The sequence below is a fragment of the Chiloscyllium plagiosum genome, chromosome 25, assembly GCF_004010195.1.
Source record: "Chiloscyllium plagiosum isolate BGI_BamShark_2017 chromosome 25, ASM401019v2, whole genome shotgun sequence".
Taxonomy (NCBI): Eukaryota; Metazoa; Chordata; class Chondrichthyes; order Orectolobiformes; family Hemiscylliidae; genus Chiloscyllium; species Chiloscyllium plagiosum.
In genome coordinates, this window is record NC_057734.1 from 12,576,505 (window position 1) to 12,594,435 (window position 17,931).

The 17,931-nt window shown below is 39.7% G+C and overlaps 1 protein-coding gene across 2 annotated transcripts in view; it reads right to left on the reverse strand.

Moving 5' to 3' along the window:
* The window catches only part of slc6a4b (solute carrier family 6 member 4b), a 53,144-nt gene extending 35,873 nt beyond the window's left edge, over positions 1-17,271 (reverse strand). Inside the window, exons 1-6 of one of the 2 annotated variants that reach the window (XM_043715520.1) lie at positions 16,682-17,271; positions 12,935-13,069; positions 9,317-9,536; positions 7,904-8,042; positions 6,781-6,915; positions 974-1,077 (exon numbers count right to left, since the gene is read on the reverse strand). In XM_043715520.1, coding sequence (XP_043571455.1) covers positions 974-1,077; positions 6,781-6,915; positions 7,904-8,042; positions 9,317-9,536; positions 12,935-13,069; positions 16,682-17,087 — 1,139 coding nt within the window. In that variant the 5' untranslated portion in view covers positions 17,088-17,271. The remainder of the gene's footprint in view (positions 1-973; positions 1,078-6,780; positions 6,916-7,903; positions 8,043-9,316; positions 9,537-12,934; positions 13,070-16,681) is intronic. The other variant, XM_043715521.1, reaches the window with a different exon arrangement.
* Positions 17,272-17,931: the final 660 nt, after the last annotated feature.

The following is a 17,931-nucleotide window of genomic DNA, read 5'->3' on the forward strand; positions in this document are numbered from 1 at the left end:
GGGTGTCCCGGAGATGTTCCCTAAAGCTCTCTGCTAGGAGGCGTCCAGTCTCCCCAATGTAGAGAAGACCGCATCGGAAGCAATGGATACAATAAATGACATTGGTGGATGTGCAGGTAAAACTTTGATGGATGTGGAAAGCTCCTTTGGGGCCTTGGATAGAGGTGAGGGAGGAGGTGTGGGCGCAGGTTTTACAGTTCCGGCGGTGGCAGGGGAAAGTGCCAGGATGGGAGGGTGGGTTGTAGGGGGGCGTGGACCTGACCAGGTAGTCACGGAGGGAACGTCTTTGCGGAGGTAAAATACTAACAGTCTTACAAAGTACTTTAAAGACACAGATTTTCATATTAATATGATGTACTATGATGCGTTAATCTATAATGTGCAAACTGTAATAGTTATACACTGAATGATACTACTTGCTGCTTCATTTTGTTTTTTTTTAGTTGTCACCTTGAGTCACGATAATTTTCAAGTCTTAAAATAGGATCACGATAGAAAATAGTTTGGGAAGCACTAGGTTATAGCACCTGACAGCTTTCCAATCTTTCTGAATTTGTTAGACCATATTACTGCTTGCTTGAAATGCCGTTCCAATCTGGGCAGCAGTGGCAACAGACTTCCCACAGGTCATGTCACTGTCAATCTATTTTCTTTCTACATCGTTGGATTTAAAGTGGGTGGAACCATGAACTGCCTCAATCTTTGGCTCCAATTATGTTGACCTATGCTTTCTGCCTAATTGAGATGTTCACCAGCCCTGGAAAAGGCCTTTGAATGCCAAGCATATTTCAAGCCCTGAAAATAACACAATTAAAGCTTTACTTTCCCCAATTGCCTATTGTGAGATCAACTGTACAAATGAATCTGGAACCTTCCTGTTCTATTTGCAATAGGATCATGCACACGTTCACTTAGCAAGCAGGGAATTATATGGTACGATTTACAAACATTAGACACTACTATTTAGCCCTACCGGTAACAGTTATTATTGAATTGGTTGTAACTTGCTAAAGCCATAATCACTCCAAATCCAGGACCCATAGAGAAGAAAATCTGTGTAGCTGCATCCACCCACACCTGAAGAAGAAACAACATTTCAGAAATAACCTGTGCAGATGAATGATATGCATCATATCTTAATATCAGAGACTGCTTTTTTAAATAACATATGACATGAGCATCGTAAAATCTAATCAGTCTTCTAAGCAGTTAGAGGCTTACCTGGTGGATGAATAACGTAAGTTATTATGGAAATTTCCACTTGCAGAATGCCAAGTAACTTCGGAGCACTTCATTTCCAGCTAACACACTTCAGCTTCTTGTCTTGGACATTTTGTTACTTAAGCTTGCTTGTCCTACCTATATTTAAACTAAACTGCTCTATGGAGCATCACGTGGCTCTAAGGATGGTCCCTTTTTAAATAAAGGAAAAGGTTTAAGGGTAGAAAGGATTGGATCATTGTGCCTAATTCCTTTTCCTCAGGCCTTTTAACCTCACCCTTACCGTCAGATGAATTGTGAGCCCTGAGTGCTACTTTTGGTAAAAATACATTGTTGAGGCAAGAGGACAGTTAAACGTCAACTGAATTGCTTTGGAATAAATTTGGTCAGACAAGGATAGCAAAATCCCTTCCCAAAAGAACATTACGTTTTTTACAACAATTAACTGATTACATTATCACCACCAGGCTAGCTTTTTAATTGAACTCAAATTTTCTATAGGAAGCAGGGGAATGTGAAGCCATACCCCAAAACATTAGCTTGGAGTTCTGGATTACTTGGTCCAAGAATATTTCCACAATACCATTGCTTCCCCATGTAGTGTCTCGAGGCATCTTCTCTCCAACCCGGAAGGAGAGATTGACGTAAGCTTTAACATCTGGCCTTGTCTGAAATAGGTGTTGCAAGTACTATATTGGTTAACATTGTGGTTTGTTAGTTCAGTTGGTTAGGCAGCTGGTTTGTGCTGTAGAGTAGTTGCCAACAGTGTGGACTCAATTCTCACACCAGCTGAGGTTAACCTCAAGGACTCTCCTTCTCAGTGTTGCTCTTGTCTTGAGTAGGGTGATCCTCAGGTTAAACCACCATCAGTTGTTTCTCTTTAGTAGGAGAGTAGGACTATGGCACCTATACCTTTGGTCGATCATGTGGGGAAAGAGATCCATGAACAGATCAATTAAGATTATTGTCACTCTTAGAGAAGAGATTGAAAATACACAAATCTAAATGGCATTTTAAAATTAATAAACTTGACTAAATCCTTTGAAATTCCAGTCAGTTCATTGTAAACCCCGGGTGTTTTCTAAACTGTGTTTTAGTTACATATTTGTTAAATCTTGTATTATAGTTTTGCAATAAAGTGTATTGCTATAAATAAGTGAAGCATTATTGTGTTGGTTATATCTGGTATCATTATGACAAAAAGTGAAAAACAATTTTTCTTTTCTATAGAAAATGTAACGTGATGGCCAATGGATTGGATGCATCCGTTTGGAATATTTTATTTTGTTACAATCTTGTGCAATCACTAATCTCCTCACAGTGTAATTACACAGCTCTATACAGTACCTCTGTTCTAATACATCTTTTTAAACTTAAGCATAACAACCACCCCCACCCCCCCCTCATTGTTTGCTGGTTAAATCTGTTTGCAGTGTTGATCCCATTTTAATGACAGAGGTTTAATTTTTGTAAAATAAGTGGACCTGAATATTTGACCCTCAATTACTTAACTATTAATTTTAAACCAGCAGTACGATAAGATTCTTGCTAAAATGCTTGCTATTTGCTGCAATTGTTCTTTTTGATTTCATTTAAGAGTTGTTTTGCACAGTATACAGCTAAAACCTTACTTTTGCTAATGGGCAAAAGCAAGGAAAGTGGACATTGAGAGAACTGTAGTTTTGCAAGTTACTTTGAGTATATAATTAACTTGAAATTCAGATTCAATTTACCTGCATCTAGGAATTGAATATTGCTGAATTAAAACAGAATATGTTGTGTGGTTAATTGCCAGGAAAGAAAACTGAAGCAGTTATTTTGCAATAGGAATCAGAAATTAAATCATGTTTTATACTACATTTGGTTTACTAAACTGTCAGATTTGAGGAATATTTTTGAAGTGCAACATCCAAGTTTCAGACAGCCAGAATAGGCACAATGGACCAAAGTCAGGTGCAGCTGGATAAACCTTTAGTTTGGTCACATTTGAATTACTGTGCGCCGTTCTGGTCACCACACTACAGAAAGGATGTGGAGAGTTTGGAGAGGGTTCAGAATACACTTACCAAGATGTGGCCTGGATTGAAGTGTTTTTGCTATAAAGAGAGGTTGGATTATGCAAGCAGATGGGATTACTTTAGAATGGCACCATGGTTGGCATAGACATGGTGGGCTGAAGGGCCTGTTCCTATGCTATACTGTTTTATATAAGACCTTCTTCTGCAATTTTGTGATTCATTCTCCAGGAACATTGAGGAAACATTTCCTCCAGTTACTGGTCTTAGCAAAATCTGTTTACAGTGTTGCCAGTCCACTCCATAGCAGACTGGCTGTCTCTTTCCACTGTCAATTTTTTTCCTCAACTTCCAGAAAATGATATGATTCGTAAGCATTAACAACCTTACAAGAGCACTGCCAGTTGACCATTTCTCAGATACAGTCCAAGATAATTAAGTGCTGGCAGGTTGCTCCACTGTGGAAGCTAATGCACACTTTACAACTGAAGAAGGGTCCTGTTTTCTGTCCACAGATCCTGCCAGACCTGCTGAGTTTCTCCAGCTATCTCTGATTTGGTTTCACACTTTACCAATATTTATTGGTGACCAGGAGCAGAAATACTGCCAAGTGAAGTTTTGTGAACTAAAGGGAAAATAAGGCTTGAACATAAGGCTTGGTGTTGCTTCAACGTACAGTAACACTGGAAGGTAGATTCTGTTCAGAGAACAAGTGTTTGGGATTGTTGCAATTCACTAGTATCTATGTTGTGGTTAGTCAACTAACTGCCAGCCACATTATGGAGGTGAAATAATACTCCACATTATGATAATTGTGTGGGTTGGCCTGATTGAATTTCCTGAGATGGAGTTAGATTAATAAAATAAAAGTTGTTATTGGCAAATCTAGGTGAAGGAGGAGAAAGTGGTGACTGCAGACGCTGGAGATCAGAGCTTAAAAACGTGTTGCTGGAAAAGCGCAGCAGGTCAGGCAGCATCAAAGGAGAAGGGCTTATGCCCGAAACGTCGATTCTCCTTCTCCTTTGATGCTGCCGGACCTGCTGCGCTTTTCCAGCAACACGTTTTTAAAATCTAGGTGAAGGGCTAAGGCTGGTCGTGCTAGACATCACAATGTTTACGAAAAGGGTAGATAAGGAGACACTATGGCTTTGTTTTAAATGCCTGTCTAGCTTTATTGTGTCAGAGGATGGAACAAGTGGGAAATGCATTTAAGAAATTCTCCTCTGGCAGTCTTTAATTACAGAAAGCAAATCTATTATTAAAACAGTCATCATTTTGTAAGAACCACATGAACAAAGGCTGTGTATAAATGAGATGTGTGTTTCAATCTATGATTTGCATTTGTAAGGGTTTCTCTCTTGTTCCGACGGAATAATAAACTCATTTACCTTTTAGAGCTCCCATGCACCCGGGGATGAGTCCCTGTCTGTAGCTAAGGCTGTGGTTAATAAGAGTCCAGCTGTCTGCGTGGATGAGGCACATCATGATTGTGAGAGCAAGCCTGCTACTGCAGCAACCGATAGGGTCAGCATGTTCAATTAGACTTCATTTAATAAATATTGGCAGGAAATTAATACCAACATTAAAAAGGTTCACTTTTCAATGTGCAATGATATCTTGAAGAAGTTGCTGGAGAGTCATGTATGCTGGAACCATTCACCAAAATAAATTTTCACTGATATTTTAAGTTGTAATGATACCAAATATGGAAATTATCAGAAATATGCAGTAGGTTAAGTAGATTTGTGGCATGTTTAAAAAAGTATTGCTTTCCAGTGACTGTGTGTCTCTTGTTTCTGAGCTTGAAGGCTCAAGAAGTTCCACTCTATGGTCAGGTGGCTAAGAGAGAACACAGGAACCACTGTGTATTAATGCTAATCTCCAGCCGAGATAAAAGGAGGAGGGTAGGGCTAGCTGGCTAAAAAGATGCCAAAAAAAATGAAGTGATCAATCAGCATCTCGCTGTTCCTCAAGTAATGTTAGAAAATACATTATTTGTTTTAATTGAAAAAGTTTTTTTTTGGTCCATTCAAAAAGTAGAACTGGAAGATATGGATTTTTAAAATGTTGGCATTAAGAGAAAGCAATGGGATGAACTGCAATGAGATGATCTGTTCTGATGTGATTTCTATCTATATGGATCCCATATGCAAACCACCATTTTTATGAAGACAGGTCATTCTGAATGAAAAATAAGGCAAGGGGAGGAGTTGCAATAAAATACAAGGGAAGCTCATTTTCTCAACTCCAGTTTTCAATCTTTCTTTCCATTGCAACTTTTTCTTGTTTATTTCTTTCCTTCCTTTATTAATATGACTATAGCTATTACGTTTCGGTGTAACTTCTTATTCTTCATGATCTACAAATACACTGACTGACACAATCTTCTTCTCTTGTAATCTCACTGCATTGAAATCAAGATTTGTTGCTCCATTTCCAACTGTAATTCTTGCCTAATAAATCAGACCACAGGAGGCAGCTCAGAAGTTATATGATAACCTGGAAAGAATACATATGTGAGCAAAATAGTAGCAAACAAAACACTATGCAGACAGGTATAAAGCAATACATATGTAAGGACAAGAGGGGAGATGTGCACATTTAATGAGTTTAGAATAACTAAAGATGATATTGAAAGACACCTGAAGATCTTAGTAGACTTAATACTGAATGGGTGCAGCAAATAAATAGCAAGAAGCTACAAAGTTAATACTAAAGCAGTAGAATAAACATGAAAAGAAGTCAAAGTCAAATTGCACAGTGCACTTGAACACTGTGTTTAATGTTGGTGACAGAGATAGAAGAAAGGCATTTATTCACAGGAGCAAAAACTTGAGGCTGACAGCGAGTTATGAGAAAATATTGGGCTTTTTGAGCTTTCAGTCTGAGAATGAGATATATTATATTGGTGATCTTATTGAGGCATGTAACATAGTTAGCAAAGTAGCTAAATTATTGGGGTAAGTAAGGAAATATAGGTTCAAACAAATAAGTTAAATTTAAAACTGATCATAGACGTTCTTCACACATGGAGGGATAAACTCATAGAATGAATTTTGAGATAGTGGAGTGAAGGATGGCCCTGAAATCAATTGTAAGACAATTTGGCTATCCCCAGTAGGAGTGTTTCTTTATAAATGATACAAATGTTAACCAGAATTATCTATGCTCAACAGCCCTGCCACTCTTAATTTGTCCATTCACTCAGGAAGCTATAGGAGATTGAAATCCATGGATGGAACTCTCTCGGGAATTAATGCATAATTTATTAATATTTTTATTGTATGACTGTCATTCTATATCTTTGCTCTTTACTGATCCGTTCATGGGAATATAAAATGATGTTGTTATTTCTGCTGTGCTTTACTTTTGTAGTTTAACTTCTGACACTGCAGCTGGAAGGTATTCCAGAAGTAAAAGAAATTGTGTGTGTACAAAGGGAGTAAGGAGTGAAGAGTTCAAACTGCAGTCTGGTTATAAGGTGCATTCAATACAATTATTTCATAATAATTCATAGCTTTTCTGACTCCTTATATGTACTCACATCTGTGTCTAACAACTTCTTAAAGTTTGGTTTGAGGTAAAAGACCACACCTCGCCATGCACCAGGTAATGTGGCTCCTCTTATCAAAAGGATGAAAAGCACCAGATATGGCAGAGTGGCAGTTACCCAGACTATCTGTAACAGATACAAGATCATTGATTGAATTAACTTGAACTTTTCTGTAATGCATGCATCTTGTAATGGATGGGATTTATAAAGACTGATGTGTGAGGGATGGTGGCTGGGTATGCCTGGAATTGCACATGACTTGCCAATGTGCCAGTTTGCCAGCACCATCCCAAGTCCTACTCCCATTTCCAAGAAGGCTGAGTTGGGGCAGAACTGTTACCCCAGAAAAAATTAAGGGCCCTATTTTCCTAACATGAGATGGGCCCCACACAGTGGCTAAAATACAGCCAATGAGAGAAAGTGACACCTAGGACTTCCCCTTCTCCACCTGGTACCTGTCGTGTCTGTCCACCCTTGGCTGTGGTCACTGTCCAACAAATGGAAAGGCTGCTGGTCTTCGAAGGCACGTCTGTTTTGAGACACTCTCTTTTTCTGTTTCTCTCACTTTGTAGGCATTGGCAGCTCCCTCCTCAGAGGGTGGGACTACCTTTAAAGCAGTGCTGAAGGGTCTGCTATTTGCCATCTATCATTGAGGGACCCCCCACTATCTTTAATCAAATGTCAACTGTACCCTCTGGACACAATATTCAAGTTGGCCAACTATTCCCAACCCATTTTGGGGCCAGGACCTGCATTTGATTCTTATGTCAACATCTGATCCCAAATGGAAAATGCAAACCTATGGATTTTGTATCATGCCCCTCTCTAAAGCACATTTTTCTCCACGATAGACCTCTTTTTTTGGAACACAGCTATTTTTGCAATATATTCCTCTTTAACGCAACCCTCTTGGTAATACATTGCATTGTATACATGCCTCTCTTTGACCTGCCAGTATATGCCTGCCCAAATACTGTTAAAGAGCCTGATTTAATATCATTTCACGACATTTGTGTAAGATATCCGAACAATATAAAATTGTTACACTACCTTTTGCACATTTTAAAATTTTGTTAAAAATAAAAACCCAAAGTAGCTTTCTCAGTGAACGAACCTTGCCAGATGTTTTCACTCCCTTCCAGAGGCTGAAGTAAACAATGGTAAATATGACAAAGAGACATAAGAGAAGTTGCCAGCGGATCACACCCACATAATGCAGCCCCTTGGATTTATGAATCTCCAGAACATTCCGTCTAAAAGCAAGAGAAAAACATAAAGAAGACACACTGCTTAGTATCTACAAAGCAACAGTAGTTAGATTTCAAAAGTAATTAATTTGTCATTGTCATTTTAACAACATTCCTTTCTGACTTAGAGGGTTGTGGCAATAATTTCCACTGCTGAGGTTGACCACATATATCTAGGCTCAAGTTTCTCAGCAGTCCTCTAGTTGAGTCAAAACAAAACTGGCTATCTAAAATATTTGATCGTCATTTGTGCACTGTATCTTACTAACAATGGCTCCCATGTTTGGCTACATAATAATAGTGAACACAATACTATGAATAAAAATCGAAAGAACTGCGGATGCAGTAAATCAGAAACAAAAACAAAAGTTGCTGGCAAAGTTCAGCAGGTCTGGCAGTATCTGTGAAGAGAGATCAGAGTTAATGTTTCAGGTCCGGTGACCCTTCCTCAGAACTTCCTCAGTTCTAAGGAAGGGTATCCAGACCAGAAACGTTAACTCTGATCTCTCTTCACAGATACTGCCAGACAATACTTTGGATATCAAACCGGTAACTATGTTATCATGGTAGTATGTTAATCTGCCACATTGTGGATTTCCCTGTGTGTATAAATATAATTCCTTTTTAAATAGAAAATGAAGCTTGTCACATCCCAAGGATATTAATGAAACACCATATAAATGCAATTAGTTCCTGCAAGCTGAACATTTTGGAAATGTCAAAATATTGGCCTTCCAGGAAGTGAGCAACTTATGTATGAACTTCAACTCTGATTTATCTTATTGGCATCAGCGCAGAGATTTCACTCAATGGTTGATATCTCTATACAACATGGTAGCTGTTACCATAATAATTTAGGGATTAGATGCTCTGACTAAAGTGGTCAGTTAGTTGATTATAGCCCACACAACACTTGGCATCTGATAACTGACCTAATCATCCTTTGGCTAGGGACCAGGATCACATTTCTAATTGGAAAGTGAGCACATAGATCTGTTGAGCAAAAAGAGACATCTCTCTGTTCAACTCTGAAGATTCATATTATAATTAACTTAACAATACTCACAATGATTTATACACATGTAATGACCACTTGTTTGAATGTTGCCATTGAGTGCAAATGATTGATCATGTTTCATTCCATTTACATCCCAACTCAACAAAAGGCAACAATTTCCCCTTCTTACCCACTCAACCAAATAATTCTCCACCCAAACATTGTGCTTAATTCTTTGAAACCAGTGCCACCGGTTAAGCACTCACCACTTATTTGCACTTACATGAAAAACTCTTCAGCTGGAGATCTGGAGAAGTTATTCCAAGTGACATTATTCTTGCCAAAGTAGTTGGTGCAGTTGGGTGTATTCCAAGGATTGTCACAGTTTGTCCAGGGCAAAGTGGCCGTGAATGAACAGTAGAAGTAGTAGAGAGCCCAGGATATGATGGTATTGTAGTAAAAAGCAACATACAATGATATGACACAGATTGCATATCCAATCCCTAAAACAAAATAAAAACTGGTAATATGGAGAAGCTCAGTTTAGCATTTGAGTGGAAACATGGCACTATTAATGTGGCCTAAGCGACCATTTATAAATTGCTTTGCTTCTACCTGTGGTTTCCAGCCGCCTTATTGCTCTATTTTCCATATTACAAAGTCTAACTGTTTGTTGGATTCTAGACACACTAGACCTCTCCTTTCTATACATTAGCAAAAGAAGATCATTAAACATTACTAGTACACAGTCTTACTTTGGTATTTCAATTTCAATACAGAAAGTAAAAGACCCAGTTATCTCTATGTCATAAAAATGACATAGGCCCTAAAAATTCCAATAGGAAATTGGGAAGAAATTCTTCACCCACAGAGTGGTAAAAATGTGGAACATGTTGCTACAAGAAGTAGTTAAGGCAGAGATACATCCAAGGGGAAGACAGAAAAGCGAGAAAGAGTTAGGAGACTATGCTGATGGGGTTAGATGAAGTAACTGGAGCTTAAACCACTGGACTGAATGGCCTGTATCTGGGCTGTCCATTCTCTACTCGTCTGTCTAACTGATCTCTTTATTTTTCCTATAGTTTTTAATTTGCTGCTGATGGTATTCATATGGAAATTCCCCAGAATAGGGGTACTGACACTGGGAGTCCATCATGCTAAAGGTCACATGATGTTTGCAGTGGTAGATGTATCTTGAGAGTTATTCTCATGGAAACATTTGTTAATGTCATGGTCTGGCTGAATGATTCATGACATGTAGACATTGCTAGCTGGACCACCATTTATTGCCTGTAATTAATTGCCCGTGAAAAGGTGATGGTGGGCTTCCTTCTTGAAATGCTGCAGTCCATGTACTGTATGTAGATCCACTGTAAGAGAGGGAATTCTGGGATTTTGAACCTACAACATTGAAGGAATGGTAATATATTTATAAGTCACAGTGATGAGTGGCTTGGAGGGAATCTCGCAGATGGGTGCGGTTCATAACGTATCTGCTGTTCTTGTCCTTGTCCATGAAGTGGTCATGCATTTAGAAGCTATGGTCAAAGGAACTTCAGTGAATTTCTGCACTCCATTCTTGTAGATGGGACACTCTGCTACCACAGAGTATAAGTGATGGAGGGAGTAACTGTTCATGTATGTAGTGCCAATTAAGTGGGCTGCTTTTTCCTGGATGATGTCAAGCTTTTTGAGTGACGGAGTTGCACCCATCCAGATAAGATATTCCATCACACTCCTGATGTGCCTTGTACATGGTGGACAAGTTTTATGGAGTCATGAGGTGAGCTATTTACTGCAGTATTCCTAGCCTCTGACCTGCTCTTGTAGCCACTGCATTTGTGTAGCCAGTCCAGTTCAATTTCTGGTCAATGGTAACCCCCAGGAGAGTTGGGGAATTCAATTATGGTAATGCCATTGAATATCAAGGGATGATGGTTCAATTATTTCTTGTTGGAGATGGTCATTGCCTGGCATTTGTATGGAGCAAATGGTACTTGCCATTTTTAAACTCAAGCTTGGATATTATTCAGGTCTTGCTGCATTTGGAATGGACTGCTTCAGTATTTGGTGAGTTGTGAAGGTGCTGAACATTGTACAGTCACCAGCAAACATCTCCACTTCTGTCCTTATGATAGAGAGAAAGTCATCAATGAAGCAGCTGATAATGTTTGGGCCTATCATATGACCGGAAGGAACTCCTGCAGAAGTGCCTTGGAGCTGAGATAACTGAAAACCAAGCATCTTCCTTTGTGCCAGGTATCACTCTAACCAATGGAATGTTTACCCCTTAGTTCCCATTGACCTTAGTGTTTCTACAGCTCTTTGATGCCACACTTGGTCAAATGCAGCCTTAATGTCAAGGGCAGTCACTTTTACCTCATCTGTTGAATTTGGTTTAGAAGTAGTTAGTTTGCTTGCCACACAATATCATAACGAAAACTTCTGTAAATGTCTATAAATTGGGAGAGAGGACCTGGGTGTCCTTGTGCACCAGTCACTGAAGGTAAGCATGCAGGTGTAGGAGGCAGTAAAGAAGGCAAATGGTATGTTGGCCTTCATTGCAAGAGGTTTTGAGTACAGGAGCAGGGATGTGTTGTTGCAGTTATACAGGCCTTGGTGAGGCCACACCTAGAATATTGTGTGCAGTTTTGATCTCCTTTTCTGAGGAAGGATGCTCTTGCTCTCAAGGGAATGCAGCAAAGGTTTACCAGGCTGATTCCAGGGATAACAGGACTCAAGTATGAGAAGAGATTGACTAGGTTAGGATTGTTTTGCTGGAGTTCAGATGAGTGAGGGGGTAATCTCATAGAGACTTATGAAATTCTAACAAGACTAAACAGTGTAGATGTAGGGAGGATGTTCCCAGTAGTGGGTGTGGCCAGAACCAGGGGTCACAGTCTGAGGATTGGAGGTAGACCATTTAGGATGGAGATGAGACATTTCTTCACCCAAGAGTGCTGAGCCTGTGGACTTCATTGCCACAGGTAGTAGTTGATGCCAAAACATTTTGAGTGTATTCAAGAGACAAGTAGATATAGCACTTGGGGCTAATGGGAGCAAAGGTTATGGGGAGAAAGCAGGATTAGGCTATTGAGTTGGATGATCAGCCGTGATTGGGATGAATGGTGCATCAGGCTTTCAGGGCCAAATGGCCTCCTTCTGCTCCTATCTTCTATGTTTCTCTAATGAAACAGCAGGGCAGTCAGAAATCATTTGTTTCTGTTCTTGTATTTAGGGCTTAACTTTCACTAATGTTGTTTAGAAATCGTATGATTAGCAGCCTGCAGCCAAGCCCACTATTTCTGGATGTTTCTCCTTCCCTCTCCCTGCCACATTCTCTAGACCAGGGATGTTGCAGACATATCAATGCCACCATCATCTTCATGGTCAATATGGGCAAGTCAGTACCTTGCAGGATCAACTACAGTATCTTCTAATCTGTGTGACTTCTTTTGAATTTTTCTTTTGCAATTACACACAAATTATCTTGGGGCATGCTGAGGGATAAATCATTTGGAACTAAAGTACAATACAGATCTAAATTCAGGATTTTTTTATAGGAAGAGAGTAATTTAGTAGAAACATGACTTATTTTACTCAGTAACAACACTCATGTGCACATTAGAAAGTCTGAGCGGAACTGGAATTTAGATTTTGTTTCACAATTACAGGAAATGTTATCAATTTTTAATTCTTCACAAAAAGTTGCAGTTCTTAAAATCCAGAGTCTGAATTGTTCAGGTTTATAGCTCCTGCAAATACTACTACAATGCCCCAGCTGACTAATTTTTCAGTTTATTATTTCAGTTCCCTTTTCAATATGACTCATTTTTTAAAGGATGTTATGATTTGTCTTATTGATGTATGCGATAATGTTGCCACCTTTTGATGCATTCACCTTTAAATATTGGACATATCCTCTTCCAAACTGGAATGACGCCAGTCCTCTGGTATTGTCCCAAGGCCAACTCCATGTAGAACAGAGGAATTCCCCCAAACATTGCCATTAATGTGTAGGGGATAAGAAAAGCACCTGAAATTAACCAAAGACCAGTTCTGAAAACAGGTATGAGAAATACTTAGTTACGGATTAAATCTATAAACTCAGGGTCAAATATTCTCATGCGTACTCTGGCTAAATAGGAAATGCCAATGTACAGTTGTAACCGTCCAGCTTCTAATATTCAATGTGCATATAGCAATTGCAATGTATGAATGATATATGCCAATGTATGATGTCATCTACTGTAAAATGCAGTAGGTGAAACACCACCATATAATAACTGGCCACAGTGCAAAAGCAACTCGGCAATGTGCAATGGCAGGTACACTACTATCTCAGTGTATAAAGACAAGCATCAGAATTCTCAAAGACAACTAGCCCAACACACGGTGACAATCTCTATAGTGATACCTATCAACTCACCCAAAGGGTTTCCCTGATTAAATCTAACTAGCAACTACCCAGTGGGCAATGATTTTGTTCTACGGAGATTTTTTACAAAAGGTTTTCTAGAATTCATGGTATTATAAGAAAGGTTTTGTCAGCATTATTGAACATGAAGTGTAAAAGAGCCATTTTGAAAGAATTTTGTTTCTGATGCTTGAGTTCATTTTGTTTTTTATCAATACAAACATAGAACAATTTCATTTAGTTTGGTCTGGTCAATGTTTGATTGGGGAACAAATATATTTTTATTTGTTGGTGCCATATTTTGGAATTATTTCTTCTGCAAAGACTCTAATCAGTTACTAAAGACTGGTTTACCTTTGGGATGAGTTCCAAAGGACAACAGTCTCTGCTATTTAAATTTATGAAGTGACAAAGCAGAAGCTTAAAATGTTATGGATTTTTAAAAATCTTAAGCAAGAATGTAAGTGAAAGAGTTCTGATTCTGAAACATTCCCTTATAATTGATGTGACCATTCCTTTCTGGGATTTCCAGATTTATAGAGAAGTTTGATTGAAAAGTACATGGACCCAAATTTAGCAATGTGTAGTGCAATAACAATGTTCACTGCTTAGTTCAGGATAAGTTTCCAAGAAAACTGAATGGATTCTGGAGTTTCAATTTCTATTTGCATATGACATTCAGCCTGGTGCCACCTCAATTGGGAATCTGATTCAAAATCATCAAGATGAAGCCATCAAACAGACTACAGTGAATCAGGTTGAAGAATTCTCACAGACAACAGTCCAGAAGAAAAATGCATAGATTATAATTAATTTTTAAATCGTGTTACAGAGAGTGAAATGAAGTTTAGAATAAACACCCATAGGATTAAGTAGAAAGTAGAAAGATCCTTGAGTTTAGAAGACTGAGAGGGGATCTGATTGAGACATATAAGATTATGAAAGGATTGGACACTCTGGCAGCAGGAAACATGTTCCCGCTGATGGATGAGTGCCGAACCAGAGGACACAGCTTAAAAATACAGGGTAGACCATTTAGGACGGGCTGAATGGCCTACTCCTGCACCTATTGTCTATTGACTATTGTCTAAAGTGAAAGGTCAAAGGCAAACTTTTTAAATGTCTATTATTTTATCTTGGAATAGATGGAATGATATTTCACACTTATACAATATTTTATAGGGCCAGAGATATTATTCTGCCCTAATCATAATGGTTAAATAGGAGAAAGTGAGGACTGCAGATGCTGGAGATCAGAACTGAAAATGTGTTGCTGGAAAAGCACAGCAGGTCAGGCAGCATCCAAGGAGCAGGAGAATCGACGTTTCGGGCATGAGCCCTTCTTCGGGGCTCAGAATGGTTAAATAGAACGGTTTAGCGTCATTCAACGAAACTTAACAGTTTGAATGGCTTTTACAGGAATGTGGAGGAAGTAGACTTCATTTCAAATCACTGATTCTGTGCTGGCTGCTTCTGCAATGAATGCTACAGCGGGGAAAATCACGGCGTCACCGACAGTACATCTGGGGACGCCAAGAGTTGCGTCGGTTTTACTCAGAAGCGACTGGGAGTGCGGACAACCGCAAAGCCCGGCCAATGATAAACAGGAAATGCTGGCAAGTTCAAAGTTGTATAACATTCAATCACATGCAACGATACTTGTCATAGTTATGGAAAGGAATTCGTTCCATCACCACAACGTGGGACGTGGCCTCCGGAAGGAAACTTTAGGTTTATTAGATGTTACCTACAAACACCAAACTCTCAAAAGCACAAAGTTCCAGCGTAAAAAAAGTGTTATTTTTAAGGTGATCTACACATTTCTTTTTGCGGGGTTATTCTTTTCCACCCTACCAACGAAACCTATTATAAGCTTATTACAACTTATTACAGCAATTCCAATATTCACCCCGTGCTGTTTCGGATCTGATTAAGTCTACAACCTGACACCGGTTTCTGGGAACTGTCACCGAGAAAGCCTGAGGGAGGTGGATAGAGTTTAATCTGGGAGCTTTTAATTGCCAAATAAACCTTTATGTCGTATGACACTGATTGTCTCTTCAGGGTGAATCCATAAGGTTCACTTATATTTAGTAAATTCAACAAGAATTCGCCTTGTTACCAGTAAGTTACCAGTGCTAAATGTTTTAGTCAATAGTTAGATGCAAGATGCAGTGTCTGCTACCAAGGGGTGCGTATTTACCATACCTCTTTGGGAGTCTCTGTCCGTTTCTTGTGCAGACAAAGGTGATGTGTATGTAGTGTTAGCGAATGTAATACTTCGGTTACTATTTAAACAGACGCCAGTCATCTGGGTGGGGCCACCTTCTTACATTTCATACTCCTGATATATTCTAAATCTGTTTTCAATCCTTGAACCAATTTAAATTATGCTTTACCGTCATGAATCGAACGGACATCCAATTGGCGATTTGTGATATATTTCAGTAGGATCAGCAATAATCACTTCGTATCAATTATTAGTCCAGCATTGCTTTCAGTTCCATCTCTCCATTTATCTATCCGTGCTGCCTAACTATCGATCCATCTATCTGTCCATCAATCTATCCACAAAACTGTACTTTATGTTCAACCTATCAAACTGATCAAACTGCCCGTTCATTGTCTCTGTTCCTCCATCCACCCAGCAACAAAATGTCAGAGCACAATTATGTTATGATTCTCAACATGCCATGATACGTCTTCCCTGTTGCAACTAAATGTTGCTGTGCGGAGCACTAACAGCCCCACATTTTTTTTAAAAATAGGGTCAGGTGCTAAAGACCAGAAATATTACTAACTTAAAAGTATTTAAACAACGAACTGCATAGATTTCTGGCCAGAAATAAGTCGTGCGAATTGGAAGTTGATCAGTGAGTAGCACAGTAGAGGTGACCAGGCTAAACAGCAAGACTAACAGTAACTAAAATTATCGTTAGAGCTTTGGGAAGCTCCGATTTGCAGCCAATTACATCTTGGCTGAATATTTTAAAACATCGTTTTAATTTTTTTGTGTATGTTAAAACGGATACAAGTAAAACAAATTACGTACGGAAGTCAAAAGCAATGCTGTGGTGATCTTAAATGGTTTAAAATGCACCTAAGAAACCTGTTGAATTTATTAATTACTGAAGGTAAATACTTTATCAGTATAGTAATTTGTTCAGATATATTAATGTAGAATTGTGCTTGCAGAGAGTTTGGTCTGCAGGTCGTCAATCACAAACTTACCACCACCGTTTTGATAACAGACGTAGGGGAAGCGCCAGACATTGCCCAGATCCACCGCAAACCCAATGACTGACAGCAGGAAGTCCATTTTCTTGCCCCATTTGTCTCTCTGGTCCGGTGTCCGGAACGGCGCCGCTTGGATTTGGGTTCCGTGGGCACCAGGGGCCCCGGGGGACTGGGGCTGCGGGAGTACCGCGTATCCCGGGGAGGAACGGTGTTCACCACAAGCAAAGTCATTGTCCCCTAGCGCCACACAATCCCTGACCTTCTTGGCGGGCATGAGGAGCCCGTTCCTTCCCGGGCAAGTCTTGAGGCGAGCGTTGGCTGAAGGACTCCCCTTTGGAGTGTCCCTACTTTGGCCAAGGTTCCTGCAATCTCGTGTTTTACTCTCTCTGTCACTTCCCATATGAGCCTCTGACCTCCAAGTCTGTTCACCCAGATACCAAACAGTGTTCTCTTCAAATCTCAATCATCGTCTCCTTTATGTTGGATAGGAGAGGACTCCAAAAGACCCAAACACAGCAAAAGTTCAATTCCAAATCTGTTCGATCCAGCCCCAGCTCTTGCAGCCGTCCCCGTTCGGTAATTAAAAAGCAACAAAAGAGACAAATAAAAACATAGCTTTTTTGCAAATGTACTTAACGGGTTCCCATGACGACGTGACGTCAATCTAAACCATCCAACATCACGGGAACACCTGGGGAAAAAAAATCCTCTGGGCACAGTCACACAGGTGGGACACGAATACTCCCACTGGCTCAAAGTTGCAATTTCAAAAAGAAAACCGCAATCAATGCTAAGCTTGTCCCATCAGTAGGTCACTGCAGAGGAATCGTGAGGAAGGAAGGTCCCTGTGACAGTAGCACGGCGTTTAATTCCGCTCTGGTAGAGGGGTGCATCTTCAGAGAGCGCGAACAGGAGGCAGCAAGTGGCCGTGTAGCCATACCAACATGAGAGCAATGCCACCGAAAATAACGTTTCGCTTTTGTGTAATCCATTCGAAAACAAAAGCGCATCTCGGATTCAGTGAGAATTTTTACACTCACTTTCCATGTACCTTGTTTTTGTGTAGGGGTTATCCCTGCTTATGTTTCAGTTTATTGACGCGCGCAGAATTGTAGGGTTTTTTTGAGGTGACAAGTGCGTTACCACTTTTCAAAACTATTTCCTTGAGAGATTATTGGGGCGTCTCATCATCGAGACAGGTTCTATATGAATAGATATTGCTGGAAAAGCTCAGCAGGTCTGGC